The 18,154-nt window shown below is 55.1% G+C and overlaps 1 protein-coding gene across 2 annotated transcripts; it reads left to right on the top strand.

The window, feature by feature from the left end:
* The first annotated feature begins 373 nt into the window (after positions 1 to 373).
* Positions 374 to 17,589, top strand: TFCP2 (transcription factor CP2). Of its 2 annotated transcripts, none has more exons than XM_075737566.1 (15): positions 374 to 629; positions 6,056 to 6,207; positions 6,816 to 6,892; positions 7,216 to 7,321; positions 7,491 to 7,597; positions 8,267 to 8,419; positions 10,716 to 10,826; positions 11,596 to 11,684; positions 12,182 to 12,230; positions 12,741 to 12,834; positions 13,475 to 13,565; positions 14,507 to 14,613; positions 15,811 to 15,953; positions 16,629 to 16,680; positions 16,813 to 17,589. In XM_075737566.1, exons 1-15 carry the CDS (start codon positions 508 to 510, stop codon positions 16,848 to 16,850), a joined length of 1,491 nt encoding a protein of 496 aa, XP_075593681.1. In that variant the 5' UTR covers positions 374 to 507; the 3' UTR covers positions 16,851 to 17,589. The 2 variants fall into 2 exon arrangements, with proteins under 2 accessions (XP_075593681.1, XP_075593679.1); XM_075737564.1 differs by having other exon boundaries at positions 12,182 to 12,260.
* Positions 17,590 to 18,154: the final 565 nt, after the last annotated feature.

Below are 18,154 nucleotides of genomic sequence, written 5' to 3'. Positions count from 1 at the left end.
CGGGGGGGCGCTCGGGGGGTGCAGCCCCTCGGGATAGGCGGCCCTGGGGGCAGCGCGGGGCCTTTGAAGGGGGGGGAGGGTCGGGAGCCGGGGCGACCCCTTGGGGGTCGGAGGTGCAGCCCCTCGGGGGGGTCGGTGGGGCTCGGGGTCGTGTTCCCCCCCCCCGGGGGTGCAGCCCCTTGAGAGGGGGGAGAAGGGGCGCGGGGGTGCCCAGAGAGCGAAGCCCCCCCCCCCGCCTCGGGGGTGGCTGTAGGCTTTGGGGTGTTTGGGGGCCGCAGCAGCCGGGGGGGGGGCGGGGGGGACTCGGGGGTGCCCAGGCCAGGAGCGGGTCCCCGAGGGGCAGCGGGGGGGGGGGGCTCGGTGCCCCCCAGGAGAAGAGAGGAGCGACCTGACCTCTGCGGAGAGCGCTGACACGCCGGGGCGCCCGCCGAGGAGCCCCCGCTGCCCTCCCCCACGGGGGACGCAGCCCCCCAGGCCGGGGCCGGGGCCCCGTGCCGGTGGGTGAGGATGGCCTGGGCCCTGAAGCTGCCGCTGGCCGACGAGGTGATCGAGTCCGGGCTGGTGCAGGACTTCGACGCCAGTTTGTCGGGTATCGGCCAGGAGCTGGGCGCTGGGGCCTACAGCATGAGGTAGGTGGGGTGCTGGGGAGAGGGGCCCCCCCCACACACATACACACACACCCGGGGGGGGCTGAGGAGCCCCAGAATGCGGCTGGAGTGTGTGTGGGGGGGAGACCCCCACTCTGCTCTCGGTCTTTGGCCTCTTCCTTTGGTTTTACAGGGCGTACCGCGATCGCCCCGGGAGTGGTACTTCGCCCTAAATAATTCCCCTCCCGGAGGAACACCGGCACGGTTGGTTTTTTGGGTCGGAGCAGCTCCGTCCTCCTGACTCGGAGCTAAACCGGGGGCAGAGGAGAGGAGCAGGACCCCCGTGGGGGTTGTACCGGCCCACGCGTGAGATGTTGGACTGGACGGGCTCTGCCGAGTCGGGCTGCCAGCGGTCGCGTGTTTCCCCACCTTGATTAACGTCCTTGATTAACGAGCTCGCTCCATCGTGGGCCGGTGCAGAGCCGGTGCCATCTGCGAGAGAGCTGCCGTGCTGTAATTTGGGGGGAGAGCTTTCTTAGTTCAAACGCGACTTCTGTTCCGCTCGTTTTCACCCTGGGATCCCCCTCGGCTGGAAGCGAGGAGGGAGGATGAGCCGGATCCCTCCCCGCAGACCCGAGGCAGGAGCTGGGCAGGCGGTAAAGAAGGGTCTGGAGGTTGGGGCTGAGGTTTTAAGCCCTCCAGGAGGAGGAATGGGAGAGACGGGGCGTTGGACGGCCAGGTGGAGAAGGCGGCTGAGATGCTTGGGGAAAGCTGGCTTGGAGGTGTGAAGCTGGAGGAAGTTGTTCTGGTTTTCCCTCCAGCCCGGAGATGCAGCCAGAAAAAGTTCAGATAAACACTGGGAGGTGTCCTTGGCCTCTCCTCCCCACGCCGGAGGATGCCTTGATGCCAGACTGGGCTTTCTAAGGGTTCTGTGGTTGGAAATGGTAAATGTCAGAATTAAAAATGACCTATCGGGTGGTTGCTCACGGTAAAACAGGCTGAGAAGCAAATTCCAGCCCGCTGCCCTTTTCCAGGGGATGCGGAAGAGCAGCTCTTCGCATCCACCCGCCGTCCTTTTTTCCAGGGATAAGGAGAGGCAGCACCTTCCCAAAGCCATCCCTGGCCGCTGTCAGGCTCTGTCACCTTTGGGGTTTGTTTAAGTGCAGCAGTTGGAAAAAAACCAACCCAACATCTGTCTCTTGTCCCGAGCGCTGACTGGCAGCTTTTTGGGGGAGGGATTCCTCCTTCGTTACCTTTGATGGGGAGGGAGGGATTGACTTTCCAGTTTAATGTGTGCAGGGGAGGTCCAGCTTTGCTCTTGAAGCTCCTTTTCCTCCCCTTTCCCCTTCCTTTTGGGTCCCGTGCGCAAACGCTCCCCTCTCACGCTGAGCAAAGGTGTCGTGGATCATCTTAACGTGTCGACTTGCCCCCATGGAGGCAAATCCCGTTGGTTGTGCATCAAAGTTTTAATTGCACGAGGAAATCTTAATGGCTGTGAGCTTCTAAACGATTACATCCTTTACCTACCACGGCTGACCCGGCTGGGCACCGGTTTTTGGTGCCAGAGGTTTGAGCGGAGGTTTCCCGAGGCTGCGGCTCTGCACGTCCCCGTTGCCGTGCGCCAAACCGGCAGCGAAGCTTTTCCACGCCGATGTTATCGGTGCAAAAGGGCTTCGAGCTCCGTGCTGGTAGCGCGGTGGCTGTGCCGCTGCCGAGCCGCGCTCTCCGCGAGACTCGCTCGGCCGTCTGAAATCCGACTCTCTTTTTCGGAGACTTTTCTTGACCTACGCTGCCCGTAAATAGAGCGTGTGCCCCCGTAGGTGAGCGTGCCGACCTTCCTGTCCTGACATCTGACATTTTCTCTCGTGTCGCGGGAAGGGAGGGAAAAGTTTCGCCAGGGACTTTGGGTTTTGAGCGTGTTTGTGGCTTTTTTGTGCCCGCGGGGGTTTTCTGTTTTCATCTCTTCTCCCTATGGAAGAGGCGTGTTACTGCTGTGGGAAGGAGTGCTGGTAGGTGGTGGTTGCTCGGGCTGGAAGCTTTTTCTCGTTTGAGTTGCACGGTAGGATTGTGCTTTGCGTTTGGTAACGAACCTGGATTCTTGGCGTTGCTGTTGTTCCCTGGAATTGGGTTTTTAGAAGAGCGGAGGTGGCTTTGGAGGCCATAATCGGGCATTGGCTGAATACTTCCATCCACAGAGGTTTTCTGTAATTATTTCTTTCCCCTCTTTTCCAGGAGATTCTCTCCCACCCCAGAACCAGAGGCCTTGAGTGAAGCATCCTTCTCTAAAACAGGTTAAATTACACAGTGAACTATTCTTTGTTTTTAAAGGGAGGTGTGTCCCCAGGCCTTGCAGGAACTTCTCCAGGTGCCTCTGGAGCAGGCAGGACCCTGCGTGGGTTTGTCTCAAGAAAAATCCTCGGTTTGGCTGCGTTGGGCATCGTGGGGATGTCGCTCGTGGGACGTCATTGCAGGTCGTGGCCGCGGCTGCGGCGTTTCGCTGCCGTTTGCTCGTGGCTGAGGTTGTTCCTTCCCCGGAGATGCTGTGAAGGCGTCGGGCCCAGGACCTGCTGAGCTTTCCCTTGCTGTTTTCTAACCACTCCACCTCTATAAATATTTAACTTCTTATTGCGCCCTGCGACGCGTAAAGCTGACCCTAAAACCTGGGTCCTATAGCACAGAAACGTAACGGCGTCGGAACGACCGCAGGTGCCAGCCGAAGGATTGGCAGGGTGTCGCAGTGATGATCTCCCAACCTGTGCGTGCGGACTTGCACTGAAAGCAGCTCTGCTTGCAAAAGGAAACCGTCGTTTGCTCGACGGTTATTCCTGATTAATTGGGTTGGACTCGTGTTCCAGGGGTGTCACTACCCGAAGGGGATTTTTGCCCTTTTAAACGTGGGGTTTGGCGTCTTAGCAGCTTGTGATTTTTTTTTTTTTTTTTAATTTTTTTTTTTTCAGCAGACCACCATGCTGTGTAACGGTGCTCCAGCATCGCGTGAGAGCTCTGCACGCACAGGAAAAGCGAGGGAAAGCCGGGATGACGGCTGTGTGCTGGTTTTCTGTGCGGGGACGTTGCGGTCAGGCATTGATTCTTTCTCACCCAAATTGGTTTTGTGCGAAACAAAGCAAAAACTGGGGTGTGCCGAGGCTGCGGCATCACTGTGTCAAAGCCTATGAGGAAAACAAGTGTTTGCACGTGCAGAAGTGCATCCTGCGTTCGTCCAGCTGCCCAGAGAATTTGTGCAGGGCGCAGCCTTTAAATTAATTAAAAATTTTCCTGTCTGTCTTACGGGGATCGGTAACATCCATGCTTCGTCCTGCCCCGGCAGCCTGCTCGGGCGAGGAATCCTTCTGCGGGAGGAAATGCCGGTCCTCTGCTAATGAGATGGAGCTGAGGGAAGTTCGTCCTCCGGGTTGTGTAATTTGCCTAATTGCGTACACGCGCTTTGATGCCGAGACTGGGGCATCGGCGCAGCTCTGTGATGTCTGATAAGTTGGGATTTGGGTGGGGAAGGGCTCTCCTGCTCGGGTTTGGGCAGCAGCGATAGGTGTTACTGCCCAGCACTGGAGGAAGGGTGGATGTTTAGTCTCGAGACCAAAGGGTTAAAGCCCTGTTAGGGTGGGAGCTGGTATTTGGCCAGAAAAATCCAGTTTTTTTCCTTGGGAAAGGTTTTTAATGTTCAACTAAAGGAAAAAAAAAAAAAGCTGACTTAACTCCTCCTTCCTTGCAATTCTGTCAGCCCAAAGCCTGTAACAGGAGGGGCAGGCGACCTGACTCTTCATCAGGGCTTGGCGCTTCGTTATCGCCCTTCAGAGGGACCCGAGCAGCTCCATCCCTGCGCCACGTTTCACCTGGCCCTGGCAGCCGATCCACAGCTCTGCGGTTGCGTCCGTGCCGCTCGAGCGTGTTCGCTCCAGGCTCTGCTCGTGTGGATGAGTGGGAGGATGTTCTGGTTTATGAACTAAGGAGTAATTGCTCTTGGCCATTGTTATGGCTCAAAAGAACTGCTGAGAGTCAGCTTCTGAAACAATTTCTATTAAATACGTGACCGTACGCTCAAGGTGATCACTGATGGGGTTTAAAGTAACGTTACTCAACAAGTTCTTGTTGCCACGTGGCTTTTTGAGTGTGGAAAAGTGTCTGAGTTTGCAGGGAATGGAGACGGTGAGCGTTCTGCGTAGTTGCAATGACCTGGAGCCATCCTTCTCCCAGGAAAAGTTGGTAGCGCGGGGCTTGGGCACCCTCGCTTTGCCCAGCACCCCGAGGATGAAGAGCCCAGGCTCGTGCCGGCTCAGTGCTGCTCTCTGTGGCGCGGCGCGGAGCTCCCGCACAACTAGGAAGGTGCTTGGGCTGTTGCGGGTTAGTGGTTTGCGGTGGAGCCATCCCGATGGCTCCCTGGGGCAGTTCCTCCTGCCCTTAAGCGCAGGCTGGGCAGGAGTCGCGGTGGGTTTTGGCAGAGCTGTGAGGTGTAAAAGAGGTGCCAGCGGTTGCCTTGGACACCTGGCTCTGGTTTCTCGCACGTCCCGTGGCGCGGGGACCCACGGCGTAGGCTGTGCCGCCCGTGCCGTGCAGCATCTTCTGACCTCCGTGGGCAGCCCGAGCTCTCGGTTTGGGTCCGGGCTGGCTGGTTGCGTGGTGCTCAGCAAAAGGGCTCTTGGGTCTGGGGGCTTGTCGATGACTTTGGGGAAAACTTGAGGGGTCCACCTCGTGCCAGAAGGGCTCTTTCCGTGTCGGAGCCTGCACCGAGGTGCTTGTGTGCGTCACGCAGCAGGTTGCGGCTGCAGGAGGGAGGGTTTGGTGCTCTGACCGTGCCTCCACCCTGTCCAATGTGCCCCGAGGTCTCTGCCTCCCGTTTCACCAAGACAGTGCGGGGCTTTTGCAAGCACAGAGGAGGCGATGGTGAAAAATTTGGTGACCTTGACCCAAGTGAGACTTAAGATTCCCGCTAAGCCTCTCCTGGAGGGTAAACGAGCTCCTGGCCGCTCTGCTTGGAGCAGGGGAAGGGTTAGGGGCCGGTGTGCTGCCGGAGGCGAGCAGGCCGGTACTGTGAGGAAGACAACGAGCGTTTATCAGCGCAACACGGATGTCATTCTGCGTGCGGCTGTCTTTGCAGCGGCTCTGCGCCGATATACAAGTGGTGCAGGAGTCGTGTGCCGGAGGAGCTGGGCTTCAGTCTGAAACACAAACGCTGTTGTCTCTCAACATTGAAGCAAGAAACGTGTGGGGTTTGGGTGGATGGGGGGACTAATTTGAAAACAGCTTTGGCGAGAGCAGATGTCAGGTCGTCTTCTCAGACTACTCGGTCCGCTTTAATGCTCCTTTGCAGTTCTGCAGAGAGATGTCAGGGTGTGTGCTTTTTTTTAACTAAAAAAAAAGCTCAAATCTCTTCCTAGGAGGAGGAACTAAATCCCAAACGCATCATCTCTCTGTAGCCAGAGCTGAAATGAATCTGACACATCTCTTTGCAGCGACGTCCTTGCCCTGCCCATCTTCAAGCAGGAAGAATCGAGTTTGCCTCCTGAAAACGAGAACAAAATTCTGCCTTTCCAGTACGTGCTGTGTGCCGCCACTTCCCCCGCCGTCAAACTCCACGATGAAACGCTCACGTATCTCAACCAAGGTGAGAGAAGCCTTGTGCCCTCCGCCGGCCGCGTGCAGCCTCCTGTAAACCCCCTAAAAAATAAAATTCTGCCTTTAAAATTTCCCCTTGGGAATGGAAAACTCCTCAATAGTAAACCCCAGATTGCTGCTGTTCGGAAGCGCCGCCTCCTTCGCCTTGCTGCCTGCCCTCTGCTTGCAGCGGTGAATCACCTGTAGGATTTAACCTAATTAAAATCTGCGCAATGTAAGGTGATTAACTGGTGCATCCGTGCTGGGGTGCTCTGCAGCGAGTGTGTTTTACAGGTTCGAGCTGTACCCGCTGCTTTCAGGTAGAACTGGAAGATCGGGGTTGGTGACCCAAGCCAGACGAAGCTTGTGTAATCGATTTCTTCCCTGGTCTTGGGTTAATAAAGATAATTCCTGGAAAGTGCTGCTGTCTGTTCCTGGGGAGGGGTGACAGAGCTGTGGCTCTAACGGCTCCTGCTCGTATGACCCCTTGCTAAAACGTGGCAAGAAGATCGAGTGGCATGTCGAGCGTGGCAGCAAAAGATGTCAGAACGCCAGAGGAGGGGCGGCAGCGAAGGTCCGTCCCCGACTAAGCGCGAGGTGCCCTTGTCCTTCCCTCAGGGCAGTCCTATGAAATCCGGATGCTGGACAACAGGAAAATCGGGGAGCTGCCAGAGATAAATGGGAAACTGGTAAAGGTAAGCGGAGAGCGCGGGTACACGCGTCCAGGCGTTCCATAGCGAGGTCTTGTCCTCTGTGATGGTGTGTGGGTGATAGGTCTGGCTCGGTTGGGGGTTTATTTTTCCCGTTCCCCTTCTCCCACCTTGTTGAGACCAGCCTGGCTGGTGGTGTCCAGCCAGTGTCACATTTCTCTCCCCAGGGTCCTTCTGGGCTTTTCTTTTCTTGCTTTGGCTTTTCCATGAAGCCTTCAGGCCCCTCTGTGACCGGGAAATGCCTGGCAGCTTGAAGACTGTCCGGTTTCCTGGGAAAGCTCCCACCACCGACTGTTTCTCTCCTCTAGAGCATTTTCCGGGTGGTGTTTCACGACCGGCGGCTGCAGTACACGGAGCATCAGCAGCTGGAGGGCTGGCGGTGGAACAGGCCTGGCGACAGGATACTGGACATAGGTGAGTCCCCGTGGCAGCACCCTGGCCGGGGCTGGAGGAGATGTGGGTGCTTGAAGGTGCTGTCGCGATTCTGCACTTTGAGAGACGTGGTTGGTTCTTCTGTACGTTCCACGTGAATCTCTTCGTCCTACTACAAACCGCAGCTCGTTCTCCGTGTGTGCCCCTGCAGATATCCCAATGTCCGTGGGAATCATTGATCCTAGAGCAAACCCAACCCAGCTCAATACGGTGGAGTTCCTTTGGGATCCTTCAAAAAGGACTTCTGTGTTTATCCAGGTAAAAGAGGAAAAGTGGGGAAACTCCTGTCGTGGGGGGTCTAGGGGGAAAAAATAAGTGTTCCAAAGGGGAAGAAGACGATTTTTTTTTAACTCGGGGCACTGAAATAGCAGCCAGATGCTACGGTGGTGGAAGGATGTCAGCTAAAATACACCCTACGTCCTGCCTCAAGCAGTGGAAGGAGCAGCAGTTCACGCGTTAGCAAGGCAGAGGCACAATTGACCACCAATAAGTTGTTTTACGCGTTTTTGTGGTGGTTTAGGTCCCGCTGGGTTTGCGATTTGGGTCTCCATCCTGCTTAGATGCTTTTGCATATCTTGCCAGCCGCCTAAAACACCTCGTGGAAGTCTGGCCTTCCCGCCTGGAATAACAGGCTGCAGCATGTGGAGGCTGGTGCAGCCAAAGTCTCTGCCCTGCTAATCCGGGGCTTGCTTGTAACAGTAGGAGGTTGCAAAACTTGGAAGAATGTGGCTCCACCTCTGCCGTGGCATCTCCTTAACCCCTTAATGCTGGGGGTACTCCCTGCGGGCCCATCCCGGCTCCGTATTTCGCCCTTCTCCCCGGGCTGCCCTTTACGTGAGCGCTGTCCTGGATCCCACGAGGGGAATGGGAAGTTTGGGGTCAAACACGGCAGAGTTACTAACCGCGGGATGCCTTGCCTTCCCCCAGGTTCACTGCATCAGCACGGAATTCACCATGCGGAAGCATGGAGGAGAGAAGGGGGTACCCTTTCGGGTCCAGATAGACACCTTTAAGGAGAACGAGAACGGGGAGTACACGGAGCACCTCCACTCTGCCAGCTGCCAGATCAAGGTTTTCAAGGTACCTCGGCCTGCTGATGGCCTCTCCCCGCCAGGAAACAAACGGAGAGTCAGTCTCGATTCCCGCTGCAGCCCCAGCGAACGTCACGGGTGCAGGAGCGTGGCTGAGCTTGGCTGCAAAAGGGCCTCTCGGTCCTTCTGGTCTTGCGTTGCCGTTCTCTCCCTGGTTCCTCTCTGTCTATCGAGTCTGGGTGCCGTCGAGGCTACAAAACCACTAAGCCAAGAACAATGTACAGGGAGAACGTGGGTTACGTTGCCTCTGTCTGAAACCTCCCACGTTTGGTCTCGAGTCTTATCAGCTTGCAAGATCCTCCAAGGAGTTTTGGTGTCTGTCTGAACTCCTCGCTTTGTTATTACGTGTTGCCGATGGTCCGTCTGCATCTGATGGTCCGTCTGCATCCGGCCTCTCCCGCAGCGCAGGTGTCTGGTCCCTGTTGCAAATAGTTTGCAGAAACTCAAAGCCACGACCGGGCGGTGGCAGCTGCGGCAGCACCGTGGCGTGGGCGGCTGAGAAGGGTCGTTCGTGCAGCAGCGCCCAGGTGTCGCGCCGCGGGGGCGGCTGTGCGGGGAATAAATGGGGGTATGCCGTGCCCGGCGGGCGTGTGCCGAGGTGGCCTCCGTTACCCCATCCTCCCCGTAACATCCCGCAAAATCTTATCTGTGGCTCCTCTCTTCTTCCTTTAGGGACGCTTGGCACAGAGCGGGGCCGGTTGTCTGGCCGAGCGCCTGCGTTGCTTTGCAGTTGTGCCGTGAAGTTGCTGCGGGATATTGGGCAGCGTGCCCTGCTGCTGTTGGCTTGGCACCTTTCCCCTTCCCTCTCTTCTCTTTTGCCTGTTTGGATTATAGGATTTGGAAGGCAGGGGTGTGATTTGTTAGGGCTTGTTTCAGCTCTGGCTGGTATCTCCATGCAAATAGCCGAAGCGGATGGCTGCGGAGTTGGGAGTTAAGGGATGAGGCTGGTTCCAAACAAGCACCCGGAGGTGTCTCCGCTGCATTTCTGCTGAGCTTCAGCTCTTCGTGCCAGGGAATGGGGTTTTTCTTTTTTGGCTCTGACAACCTTGAACCAGGAAAACCCAGAGTGAAGCTGTAGCTCCCTGCAGAAGGTGGTCTCTGACGGTCTCAGCCTTACCTTCCGCTCATTTGACGCAGCCGCTCCCCTGGGGTCAGGCCGCTCTTGGGGCCTGATGGCCTCTCCCCGCGTGTTTCCCCATAAATGGAGGAGATCTGTTCGTCACAGGGTGTCCTTCGTGGGTTAACGTGATTCGGGCTCCTGCCCTGCTCTTTCCTTTCTCCCCTCTGCCCCTGCCCCAAAGCTGGGAGCGTTTTGGTGCTTCCAAAATAGGTGCTGGGGGCCCCTTACCCACGCTGGTCGGTGTCTGGAGCACACATCCTTTCTAGGAAAAAATAAGAGCAACCGTTAGATTTGCGTGGCAGAAACTGGCTAATAAAAGCACAGCTAAGCAGCACAGCTTGGAGCGTGGCGGTACCTCGTTCAGGTCTCGGCTTTGCTGTCCACAGGAAAAGAGATTTGGAGCTCGGGGGAGCAGGAATGCTGTGGTACCCGGCTGTGTTTGCAGTCCTAAAACTTCCTCATGGGTGCCGCTCATCCGCTCAGGAGGCATCTGCATGTTGCAGGCAGCTGTGTTGGTCCACCGAGGCCAAATTCCTTCCGCTTGTGAGTGCAGGCAGAGACCGCGCACGGCCGAGTTTTAAGGGAATTTCTGTGGGGTTCTGCCGAGGGGAGCCCCAGGGAGCTTTGGTGGTTATAATGACGCTCTCTAACTTGCTGCTTTCTCTAGAGCTTTGAGTATTTAATAAAGGCAGCAAATAAAATCGTCTTAACCTCGCGTACGAGAGAGCGCACGGTTTTCCAAGGTCGTGGCAAAGGCAAGGACGTAATCGAGCGCGCTTGTGTTCTGGTGCGGTTTGTGGCACTGAAATGCTGCCTCTCAAAGTGGCTGGTGAAGGTGCAGAAGACGCAGCTCAGATGTGTGACACTAGAAACTGGCCTTTGTCCCCTCTGAGCCAGCGTCCTCTGAAAAAAATGTTTCAGCTCCTTGTTCAGATGTTCTGGGCTCCGTTTAGATCAGGATATTGGGATTGTTACAGGAGTGATGCTGTTGTCGTAGTTAATTCTCTGTGCAGATAGTCCCAGCCCTCTTCCCTCTGTAAAGCAACAAGTGGGTGAGTAGAAGGATGAGTCACCTTTTCTGGTTCTCGCATTTCTTGCACATCTATTCAACCGCCTGCTGCCGCCCTTCCACGCTGCTCTTCTAACAGGAATATCTCCTTTTCAGCCCAAAGGAGCTGATCGGAAGCAGAAGACGGACAGGGAGAAGATGGAGAAGCGAACACCTCATGAGAAAGAGAAATACCAGCCTTCCTACGAAACAACGATACTCACAGAGGTGGGGTGCTCTTTCATGCAGCGGCTGGTGTCGTCGTTTTAATGAAACCTGGCTTAACCTCGCTCGCAGGTGGCAAGGAACTGGCTGTTCTGCTGTGAAACGTTTGGCAAAGTTAATAGCTGCAAGACAAAAGCAAAATAAATTTTGTAGGCAGAGGAGGTGTTTCCTGCTAGACCTCAAAAAGGGCTCTTGTGCCAGGAGAAACGATGTTTTTTTCCCCACTGTAATAGATCATCTTGTAAAAGATTTTTACCTCTCCCTGCAAGCTTTGTTTTGTCCAGGTGGCAACTGGCCACCGAGGTTGTGAGCTGGCAGAAAACCCTGTTGTTTCCTCCCTCCGCTAGTGGAAAGCGTCGATCGATTAAAACGCAATTGTCTGAGGGGTCGGCGCTGAAAAGCGCTGGGGAAGGAGCCCTCGTCCTGCCCCGTGTGAATTCGGGGACGCTCGGCCTGGATCTGCTGCCTGGCTCGCCGCGCAGAGGTGCCCAGGCTGGCGGGCACCGTGTGCTTCAGCCCGGTGTAGATCCCAGATCTCTCTCCATTTGAATTGTGTGACTTTTGGCCTTTTGAGATTAAGAATCACTAAATCTGAGCTTTGCGACCGTCTGCGGTGAATTGGCATGGCTTCTTTTAATCCCCTGCTTTATTCTTTAATTCTGTTTCATAGTCGGTTGTCGATCAGCAAATAGCTGTTAACCTGTGCTGACCAGAGCAGATGCGTGCGCTTGTTCAGAGCAATCCTGTGACTCTTCTGGCTTTTCCTTTCCAGTGTTCTCCCTGGCCAGAGATAACCTACGTCAACAACGCGCCATCCCCTGGTTTCAACAGTTCCCACAGCAGTTTCTCCATTGGCGAGGGGTAAGTCCGGAGAAGCAGCTGCCTAGCCATCGATTCCTGCCTTGCATGAGAGATTGATGTGTCTGAGCTAGCGAAAGGAAGGGCTTGGTTCCAAGGTGTACGGGGGGGGTGGAATCAGGCCATGTCAGTGGGGGGGAAAATAAAATTAAAGCCCTTGAAGCTGAGCACCGTTACCTTTCCTGGCTGCGGCAAAGCTCGGCTCTTGCTTGAGAAGCCTGCGTGCGTTCGATCAGCAGTTCAGCTTCCAGCCGGCTTCGCTCTGCCTTTCCCCATCACGTTAATCCTCCACCATAAACCGTTCGTTCTTGCAAAGAATTACGCTGCGATGATGATGATGGTGGTGTCGCGGCCGCGTAGCTCTCTGTCACTGTGTTTCGGTGGTCTTGGTTATGGGAGCTGGAGGGTGGTGGTTGCTGCCTGCTGGGATCCGGTGCCGGAAGGGGAAGAGCGGCGCTAACCTCGTGTTCTGCTCTGTCTGGCTTTTCTCCCCAACCTAGCAATGGCTCTCCGAACCATCAGCCCGAGCCACCCCCTCCGATCGCAGATGTAAGTCACACCTCCGAGCTTATGCTTGTGGTAAGGATGGTGCACAGGTCAGAAAACGGGATTTTTGGGCTGGAGCGGGGGCGGGTTTGTGGGTGGCTGTACTTTGCCGCGGAAGAGATTGCTCTAGTTTACCATCTTTGGGGAGCGTTAACTTCTTTTTGAGTCCTCTTTGGAAAAAGAAGTGACAGGGTGAAAAATGACCAGCACAGCCACGCGGAGGTGTGAGCAAACCTTTTGTAGCTTGCTGTGACCTTTACTTACTGCCTTGATCTTCACTCTGCTTTCCCCTTTGCTTCCTTCCTCTTTCTCTGTCCCTCTGAAGCCTTTTAAATCAAAACCTGTCCAGGCTGCAGCCTTTATTGTGTGCCTGTGCTGCGAGCCTGGCACGCTCGGGTCTCGATTTAAGACTCTGATTATAAACACTGACTGAGCTGACCTGTGCTCGTTTCTCACTGGAAGTGGTTTCCACGTCACCTCTGAGGCTGTGACCCTTCTTTTCCTACGTTGCAGAACCTTTTACCCACCAGCACACCCCAGGAGGCCCAGCAGTGGCTGCACCGAAACCGTTTCTCCACTTTTTCTCGGCTTTTCAGAAACTTCTCAGGTAGGTTCCGACATCCCCTCCGTGTCTGCCCCTTCTCTGTGCCGAGTCGCTCTGTCTCCTCTTGCTCCTGAGGCCGTCTTCATGTTACCGCCGCAAATATAAATGTTTGTGGGTTGTTTGTTTTTTTTTTAAATCTCGGGGGTTTTTTGTTACACAGTAAAACTTGGCTTCCTGAAAGCTGTGTTCTTTGTTTCTGACCTCACTCTCAACTGACAAAATAGTGGGGACTGGGGTGGTTTCTCTTCCAAGAGCTCGCAGCGCCCTCCGATCGTAAAACAAGCTGAGAAATGCTGATCCGGGGGAAAGCCCTGTGTGTAAAGAAATCCTTGGCGTGTATTTTCCTCTCCTTTCCTGGTGATATGATCTCCGTTATCCAGGGTCGCCGAGGCGCTGGATAGCCGGCTGTAAATGATAGTGCGGGACACAGGGGTGCACCGAAAGACGCTCTTGCAAAACCAGTCTGGAAAAAAAATCTTACGAGATTCCTTCTGGGGGGAAGCACGGGGGGGTTGTTAGAAATAATTTGAGAATGGGGTGAGCTCTGCGAGCGGGAGGGGGAGCCGGCGCAGCTGCGGTGCCCGGAGCCCCCTATTTGGGCTGGATTGGGTGACTTTCTTTCCTTTCTGATTTTTAAAACTAGGTGCAGACTTACTGAAGCTGACCAGAGAAGATGTTATCCAGATCTGTGGCCCTGCAGATGGCATCAGGCTCTTCAACGCGTTAAAAGGACGGTATGTTGTTTGCTTAAAAGCTGATCATGGATGATAGGTAAATTGTATTTGTTTTAGCCTGTTTGCTTGGCTCTTGCTATTAGAGAGAACAGAGTTTCATTAACCTTCCTGAACCTCTTTCAGTCAAATTCGATAGCTTAGCCAGCAGGGTAAGCGCTCCAGAGACAATTTGGGGAAGAAAATCCACATGGGAGAGAAGCGTTAGAAATGATCTTACTCTTTGAGTGTCAGGGAACCAAGCTGCGAGCCAGAAAGTCCTGCCGATACAGTATTCGTTCCCTCCGTCCTCTGAACCACGTCTCGGTGGAATTACCTTCCCAGAGAGGGAATATTCCTTTGCACTTTTCCCTGAAGAAGCAGGGACTGGCGTTTAACTCGCCTCCTGTCTGAGCTGGAGCGTTTCAGAAGGGGCTGCTGCAGCCGGGCAGAGAGGGACAGGGTGGGCCGTATCCCAGAGGGAAGGTCTGGGGAGGCATCGGCATGGCTGGGAAGCATTCCAGGGGGTTAATGGACTGCTGCCGATGGCTCGGAGATAGCGGGGAAACGCGGTCACGCTGTGCTGGGGAGAAGGGCACAAAGGACGGGAGACTCTGTCGGCTTTTGCGCTGCAAAATGAGACTGAACGAGAAGGAACGGGCGTGTTATCGGCAAAGCTCGGTCTGAACCTGCTGTTCTGTCCTTGGGAGCGAACCGTCCGATGTAGCTCCTCGGTAGCCAGCTGGCCACCGTGTCCCCATGCCGACTTCGTCCCCTTTTCGCAAAATGCTTTGTTGCATCAGCAAGGTGGGGACGACCGTGATGGTTTTGCTTCGAGATGAGTTTGTCGACCTCCTCTTTTTCCTTCTGAGGATACTGGGGCGGGAAGAGCGTTGGCAAAGTGTCTGGAACTAGAGGTGTCCGTCAGCAAATCCGACGGTGTTCACTCACTGCTCTGTCCACAGGATGGTGCGGCCCAGACTGACCATCTACGTGTGCCAGGAGTCCCAGCAGCTGAGGGACCTCCAGCAGAAACACGAGGACGGGGACACCGTAACCAGTACTTTTTTTGGTAAGGGCTTTGAAGCCTGGCTGCGGGTACGTGGGCTTGGGTTGCTGCCGACAGGGCGAGGGGGGGAATTAACGGGATTCAGCAAACAGAAACACAGTGGGGGCTGTTTCCAGCCCCACTGCCCACGGCACTCAGCACCAGTTACCTCCGATCCCCCCATCCCCACGCCACGTGCAGCAGCTCGAAGAGGGTCTGCGGCTTTTATTTTCAGCTGCTACAGCCTCGTGTTGGCTGCCGGCATTCTTGTCTCCTCACGTGTGAGCTCGCCTGTGACCTAATGCAGGCCCCGTATGCAAACCGAGGGGTTGTGCATGCTCTCCTTCGGCAAGGGTGCCACAAGATCGCGGCGAACCCTTTTCACTTGCCCTGGTCCTACCCAGCTGATTTTTCTCCTCGCCCGCCAAATGGGTGGCTACAGAATGTGAGTGTCGGCATGTTGCCTGCTCTGAGCCGACAAATGATAGCTCTTGTGAGAATCCAGCATTGCCCAGACAATGAGTGACCTACATTTGTGGAGCAGCCTGGCGCCGGTTTATCCACTTCCATGATTGCAGCAGCAAGTGCAAAAGCAAACAGCTCGTCCTTTCCTTGCTCTGCTCCAATTTGGATCCTCTCGATCCCCACCCAGGACCTGCTGAGTGGGAGTGGGGGAACGAGGGGGGCTCTGGGGAGGCGCTTAGGGCAGCGTTTCCATCCTGCTGGGATTGAAAACCGCCAGGAATGGTACAAAACACTGCTGGGCTGATGCTAGTCAAAATAGAAGCTTTTTGGGACAAGGACTGCATAACTACAGAGCAAGCATTGCAGGACGCTGATGACACCCAAGTTACTATGGAGCTGATGCTTGTGTAGCTCGGGGCACGCCGCAGCCGTGTAGCAAGAGCAGACACCAGACACGTTGCAGTTGCGTGTAGATTTAGCAGCTCGGGCTTGGAAAGATGATATCTGCGTGAGTCAGACGCAGCACAGCGGGCGTTTAACCTGCTGAAAAGCAACACTCAGCAGACTGGCTGCGCACGGTCCCTTCTCAACAGGGCTGGGATATTCCTGGGCAGAGCGTGGCATGTTGGCGGTGCTCCCCGAAGTGTCTGCTCCCTAAGTTAGCATGCCTGGCGCTAGCTGAAGCGTCTCTGCATCCACGATGTAGACACGGAAGTTCCGCTCGGCGTCTAGCTGTAATAGTTCTTCTCCTTGCAGTGTACCACGCTATTTACCTGGAGGAACTGACGGCGGTGGAACTGACGGAAAAGCTGGCCCAGCTCTTCAGCATCTCTTCCCAACAGATCAGCCAGATTTACAAGCAAGGCCCGACGGGAATACACGTGCTGATCAGTGATGAGGTAACAGCCTCTGGGTGCTTCTTATTTTCGACCTCTTGCACTGGGTTGCTTCAGCTGCTTGGTGTCTGATTGTGCTCTGAGCTCCGCTGTGGAGGTTCGCAGGACCCCGGGGAACGGCTCCCCTGGGCAGGTCTTCAGGAAGGGCCCCGCTCAGTCGCCTCCGGTTTCCAAAGGGTCGGAGTTAATCGTTGAAGCCTGTAGAGCCGAGGATGTTGGCGCTTGGGGGTGGTGCTCTGCTGCTGGGGGCACCTGGCTCAAACCCGTGGCGTTTATCAGGCGTGAACGGCTCTCCCTGAGCTAGCCCAGGCTGCGTGCACACCCTCCTTCGTGCTTGGGTTTCTTCTAGCTTTGCTGTAAAAACAGGGAGGGGAATTGCTGTGGGAGGATTTTGCTTTCAGACCTGCATCCCAGAATCTGAGGGTTTCTCTCTTGGCTTGCTGGATCGGACCTTCAGTTCTGGAGAGCTGGAGGAAGGAATAAATATTTATGGCCGGTGCCTTTCCTACGTCCCAGAGCACTAAGCTCCTGCGTGAGCAGCTTCTAGCCCTTTCGGTACTCTAAATCAGTGTTCATCGCTGAACGGCAGAACACAAAGCCTTCGCTTAGGGCTGTGAAGCGCTTCTGCTGTGTTTAAATACAGCCTCAGACTAAACTGGCTTTTGTGGCTTCTTTCAGATGATACAGAACTTCCAAGACGAATCCTGTTTCGTTCTGGACACCATGAAAGGTGCGTAAATGCCCCGGTTCCATCTTGTATTTCCCTTCCGTGCTTCTTGGGGGACCTGCTCTGTCAGATGCGCTCGACCCAGCGGGTTCCTTTGCTGTTGCAGGTGGCTCACGAGCTTTGCTTCTTTTGCAGCTGAAACCAATGATAGCTACCACATCATCTTAAAATAGGAGGGGACGGGATGAGGAAGACCCGCGATCCTCTCATCGCGCATGAAGACCCTTCACTTCCAGCACAAGGACACGAGCAGAAATCTGGAAACTCCTGGGCACCCTCTGGAAAGACCCCGAGCTGTCGGTTCCTCGGCCGTCTTTCTTGCAGGGAACCTCCTTGCTCTGACGGCATCTAAACGGCCGTTGATGGTAACGTGCTGCTTAATCGCTGAAGCTCTGAGGCTTGAAGTTACCAGGTCGCAGCTCTCGGTAGAAATTTGCCGTTGGGACCTAAGACCTGCGTGAGGGCTTTTTCTATGGCAGGCGCGCTCTGCTTTTCTGAGAGGCATCAGCTCCCGTGACGCTCGCAGACTGGCAAGAGAACATGAATTAAACTGGCCCAACAAAGCCAAGCGGCCCTCGGGCACGTGCTGAGCTGAGCAGGTCTCAAATCCGCTATGTACTGTGCTGATGGAGTGGTAGGCTAGGGCCGGGAGGGATTTTCTTAAAAGATTTTTGTTAAGCTTTCATTTAATATTACAACACATCTGTTAGACGAAGGCGGTGATTTCATTTTTCTCCTCTCCACCCACCCCGAAAATGGCATTGGCTGTGCGTGTGCAGGGGTGGTTGTGGTGCCGTCCTTCCTCCTTCGCGAGTGTAAGGTCGTCAGGAACTTTATATACAGATTTAGTGGTGTAAAGCTGGAGCAAACCATGGAGTGAAGCAGAGTTGGATATAAAGAAATAGCTCATTAGCTTGGTCTGTGGGATTCTTTTCTGCGTGTTTTAGGGAGAAAACCAAAACTTGGCTATCTCTGCTAAAAATTTGGAGCAATGTCTACCTGCTGCCTCATTTTCTGCCCCTGCGTCCCCTGCCCAGCGTTGGGGCAGCTCCTGCGCTAAGGAGGAGGCAGACAGCAAGTTCAAAGGGTTATCGAAAGCCGTTGGACTTGATGGCGACGAAAGTGCCTCTGTGCAGGTTTCCAGAACAGCCCTGAAATCTCCAGGGTGAAGGAAATCCTGTTCCCCGTCCATAACGTCCCCTAGTACAGACCGAGATGCCTGGGGTAGCGCCTGCCTCAAACCATCAGCACTACCCGAGGACATTTTGAGCCGAAAAATAGGGGAAAAATACGATGTAAAGCGGCGCTCTTCTTTTTAAATAAGGCTGCAACAAGATCCAGCACGAGGCAGGTGATGTAGGTCCTGGCTCAGGCCGGGGAGGGCTCGTGGGGTGAGTGAAAGCACCGGTGGATGTGACAATCACGACAGCCATGTCCCTGCTGCTAAAATACGGCTGCTCTTCTGCGTTTGTAAGCC

This window comes from Balearica regulorum, chromosome 29, assembly GCF_011004875.1.
Source record: "Balearica regulorum gibbericeps isolate bBalReg1 chromosome 29, bBalReg1.pri, whole genome shotgun sequence".
In the NCBI taxonomy this organism is placed as follows: Eukaryota; Metazoa; Chordata; class Aves; order Gruiformes; family Gruidae; genus Balearica; species Balearica regulorum.
Note: the sequence above shows the minus strand (reverse complement) of the source record. Positions and strands in the feature narration are given on the sequence as shown.